Source organism: Henckelia pumila, chromosome 2 (genome assembly GCF_033568475.1).
Source record: "Henckelia pumila isolate YLH828 chromosome 2, ASM3356847v2, whole genome shotgun sequence".
Classification (NCBI taxonomy): domain Eukaryota; kingdom Viridiplantae; phylum Streptophyta; class Magnoliopsida; order Lamiales; family Gesneriaceae; genus Henckelia; species Henckelia pumila.
The window spans coordinates 164,323,220-164,328,209 of NC_133121.1; the positions used below are offsets into that span (position 1 = coordinate 164,323,220).

The window sequence follows — 4,990 nt, forward strand, 5'->3', positions numbered from 1 at the left end:
TTTACACGATTTTCTTGGAAAATCAAATACTGTAAGTGGGCTTCTATCTTTCTTTTGTGTGATATAATTTTCTACACTTATATTCATTTTTGTGTGAGTTAAGCTTCATAAAATAAATTATTTATGCTTTTGAAAATTCGATCGGCATGATACGTATATTCGTTTCACTTTGATATGCTATTTGTTGGCTATTCGTGATATTATTAGAAACATGTTAGAGTAATTTGGAATATTTGAGATGCACTGTTAAGAGTCGATTTAGAAATGGTTAAGGAATTTGCGATGATTTGATTTGATTTGATATGGCCCTGATGCGGTGGGTTATAATAATCGTTCATTTGGCCTCGCCCCTTAGAGGAGTAGCATATAGGGGACTGATCAGTAAACCACGGAAAATGAGATAATTAACAGTGAAATGTTAGCTTCGTATTTGTGTCAAATTCAGCATGCTTATTTTATTTCGAGATTATGAAATATACATGTGTACATGTAAATATATTTGGTGTTTATCATGCTCGATCGACCCCCATTTGCTGAGTGTTTTTCAAAACACTCATCCCCTTACCTTCCCCCCCAGATATCGAAGAACAGTTAAAAGAGGATGAACAACATGCATTCTGGGGTTGGTGATCAAATTGTTGAAGTTCTATTAGTAGTTATTTTCTGTTATTTTGTCGCTTCCGCTATTGCCGTATTTCCTATTTTGTAAAGACGTATTTGATTATGTAAAAGACTGGTTGAAGGCTATTTCTATACTACGTGGCTAGTTGTTTTACGATTTGAAATGTTAAACAACACCGATGGCACGTCTCGATCGCGGGGCGTGACACTAGGTATCACTGATAATGCTTGCAAGAACCAATTGATTATGCTTAGCGTACAGTACAATACATTTATCTCATATATCCCTATCGAATTTGCAATCATTGGTTCATCGAGGGTTGCATGTGAACTTCGATAACAATGTAATGCATCTTTGAGAATACATAGTGGCATCGCATGTGCAACTAGGAAACCCCTATACCTAATGCACATCTCATACTCTGGCCAGAGATTTCTTATATGCACTATTTTTTCACTAGATCAAATAGAATATCCACACCCATAGGTGAGAGGTGAATTCTCTACTACAATGCACTAGCTCCTACATGTGTCGCAACTGCACCCAATCTCGCCACCTAATAACCCTCACGGAGTCGGTAAACGAGTCAAAGTATAATCCTAGCATGTAGAGCCTCAGTGTTTTCTCGGGTCGTAAAGACTAATGGTGTACAACCATAACCACGGACTTATCTACTCGACGAATGATAACCATTTGAAATATCCAAGGGAGGATAGTTCAGTGAACTCATCATATGAGCACTAATCTGTATGTTTGAACATCTCCATGTCCATACCAATGGAACGTGCACAATATCACAGATTCTAGTCTCCAGCTCGAGCGATCCTTATCCTTCTTCTGGACAGTCCAATTGACTGGGAACTTATTTTAGAATATACAACAATTAAAATATGTTTTATGTATTTCATGATTGTCATCACATGTACAACATCATATTTATTTACTATAGTATAAATCAAAATATTTATCTATGCATCTTGCTTGTGTATATAGATAAAGTAAATATCAACATAAATAAAAACGTAATTATTATATTAAAATAAAGATCATTTATTATAATAGAGTCAATAAAATCTCCAACCAACAATTGACATGCAGGACATCGACTCTCACATAACTCTTCACGAGCTTAACCATTGACGCTTGCAACGTGTATTTAATGACACTGTTAGGACACCCACAATGGTGGACATTAATTGGGGAGAAATATCTTTCCAAATGTCCGCCATAAAAAATGTTCTCCATTGTAGAAAACATTTTGTTTGCCAGGTGGAATGTCCGGACACTAATTTGTGTCCGGACATTCCAACCATTTTTTTTTAATAAACAAGCTGCACGTTGCATGCCTGCATAATGCGCGCGTGCATCAATCAGCGCTTAGAGGTGAGTCCCTTTTTTTTGTTCAGCCTTTTTTATTACTTTTTTAAATATATAAATTCTATAACTTATTTTACAAAAAAAATTAATATTTTATTAAAATAAATTTAACCATTTAAATTAATTGTATTTTTCGTTATGAACTGGCCGTTATAAAATAAAATTTGTAAATTTTTTTATTTAAAAAAATAAATAAATTTGTAGTAATAAAATAACGGTAAATTGCTAAAAAAATCTCCAATCCAAACATGTTTTGCTTTGCACTCCCTAGCCACTTTTTTGTACTACAATTTTTGTTAATTTGTACCACATCTTATATGATTTTGTATCACATGATGTATGATGTTGTACCACATTTTATGACTAGGGACCCCAAAGCAAAACATGTTTACATTTGAGGATTTTTCAGCAAATTGCCCATAAAATAACTCGCTAGTTTCACAAATATTTGATTTGTGGGATGTGAGATACTTAATAGATGACATGGAACTACGGACTCATAAATATTTGGGAGAATGATCCCACTTATTTTGGGTCCCCATAGTAGTTAGTGCTTCACACATTCAATTTTCAATCAATAAAAAAGAATATTTACAATTTCAAATCTCTCCAATCCAATAAATAATAATACACGCAAGAGTCTCTCAAAAAAAAAAAAAAAAATACACGCTAGAGAAAGTTTCAACTTTAAGACCAGTTCAACTTCATATGGGTCTACATGGGTGTGTATAAATATCACTCTAAGCTTATAAAGGTTTTCAAAACCAAATCTGTCAAAAATGAATGAACTAGCATCAATCTTGATGGATCTACCATCAGATATAATCGCCAACATCCTATCGAGACTTCCATCCCCAACTATCATAAGCTGCAAATGCGTTTGCAAGCAATGGCACGAGCTAATCTCGACTCCGGAGTTTGTCAAATACCATCTTTCTGTTTCAACCCCTGAACTACTTGTCCTCCAAAAGGATCCAAAAGGCGAGTACCTTTGCAAATTCGTCGATGACTTTCAGCTTCATCAACACGGTTTTTGCAGTGAACAGGGGATGAAATTTGATCCCAAAGCATTCATCAGCTCTCCTGCAGATTACCAAATAGAGATGAAGGGTTCGGTAGATGGTTTGCTTTGCCTGCAATACAGCAGCAAAATAGATGATGTGATTTATGTATGCAATCCGATCACACGTGAGTACACCTCTCTTCCCAGGCTTCCACGCTTTGTCAAGTATGCAAACTTTACTCACTGTGGGTTCGGGGTAAGCTCAATTACCAGCCAGTACAAGGTCGTTTACATGCTCCAAAAGAGTGTGAACGAAGCGTGGCAGTGCGCGAGGTCTGAAAACTACGAGTGTGAATTCTATGATTACCTCGTCTACACCCTTGGGGCTGCAGCAGGTACTTCTTGGAGAAGCATTGCAAGAAACTCCCCATTTGAGCAAGCTCACCTCTCCTTTGGCGTGTTTCTGAATGGAAATCTACACGGGCTGGTAAGAAAGTCTTGCGAATCCGATGTTTCGATATCATGTTTCGATCTTGAAGATGAATCGTTCAAGCCCTTTTCTGCTCCCCCGTGTCCACTACAGCTGGTATGGTTTGGGAGTTGTGATATTTTAGGGGTTTTGGATGATTGCTTGTGCATTTGTGACACTAGTATTGAGAGATGCATCGTTTTCTGGACGATGAAGGAATACCGGGTTCAAGAATCATGGACGAGGCAATTCGTTATCATGGACACACATATATGTCCTTCTATTGAACTATTCGATGTGATTTACCCCATCAAAGGTTATGAAAATGGAGACATCTTGTTTTCTTGGCAAGATATGAAGTTGGTGTTCTTCTACAACAAAACGACTGAAACCAATCATAAAGTTGACATATCTGCGCATGATTTTGATTCGGGTGGTTGGTTTAAGGCGATGCCTCACAATTCAAGCTTTCTTTCACTCGAGAGCTTCGACGGGGAACGTGTGGTTTCGTTTTGAACAATCAAAACTGTTGAGTATGTGTCTTCAAAGTTGGTCCATTGGGCTTTATAATTTGACTAATGGGTCAATTCTATGTTATCTCGGTGGCCAAGGGATAATATTGATTGAAAGCCCATTAGTTTAAGTTAACCCAATTTGAAAAGGGCCCAACTAGAGTTTGTGACCGTTAAGAAGGAATCTCAGGCTTCGGTTATAAGTTTGAGGATCGGTTATCAGGGAAGGCATTCTCTCAACTCTCTAAGTCGGCAATCTCAAGGATCATCAGCGGAAGATCAAGACTCAAGGACGTCGATCAAGAAGAAGGATAAACAAGATAATCTGGAGCTCTGATAAGTTTTGTTTTCTTCTTTAGATTGTAATCGGGAGAGATTGGTCTACGGTTGTATCTTTCAAACTTGAGATTCCAGTAATAAGATTGGTTCTATTTCCCCGTGGATGTAGGCAGATTAAAGTGCCGAACCACGTAATCTGTGTGTTGATTAATTCCTATTTGTTTGTGATAATCTGCTATAAGATTGTTTGTGCATAGATTGGTTTGTTCATCTTGGTGTTTGATTAATCGAGGTGGATTGAGATTCTTGTTGTTCGAGTAAACTTCTGGTTTGAATTACATTGATTGTATAACAGTGGCGCCGTCCGTGGGAATCGAAGACAAGATGGGGTCAATGAAATTCGATATAGAAAAGTTTACGGCCAAGAATGATTTTGCCTTGTGGAGAATTAAGATGAGGGCCATTCTAGTGCAGCAGGGATGGGTAGATGCTTTCAAGACAAAGGAGGAAATGCCGAGTTCTCTGGATGAGAAACAGAAGGACGAAATCTTGGATAAAGCACAGTGTGCTATAATCTTATGTCTAGGAGATAAACCATTGAGAGAGGTATGTCGAGAGAGATCAGCTGCTGCTATGTGGACTAAACTGGAAAGTATCTATATGACCAAGTCATTGGCTAACAGATTGTATCTCAAGCAAAGATTGTACTCCTTCAAGATACAAGATGG

The 4,990-nt window shown here is 37.4% G+C and overlaps 1 protein-coding gene across 1 annotated transcript; it reads left to right on the forward strand.

Annotated features, from left to right (window-relative positions):
• The first annotated feature begins 2,761 nt into the window (after positions 1-2,761).
• On the forward strand, positions 2,762-4,410 carry LOC140884850 (F-box protein At2g23160-like). Its single transcript, XM_073291733.1, has one exon. It carries the CDS (start codon positions 2,779-2,781, stop codon positions 3,985-3,987), a length of 1,209 nt encoding a protein of 402 aa, XP_073147834.1. The 5' UTR covers positions 2,762-2,778; the 3' UTR covers positions 3,988-4,410.
• Positions 4,411-4,990: the final 580 nt, after the last annotated feature.

What these genes read in the sequence shown, in the direction of transcription:
- LOC140884850 (XM_073291733.1), top strand. Translation starts at nt 2,779, where the DNA reads ATGAATGAACTAGCATCAATCTTGATGGATCTACCATCAGATATAATC.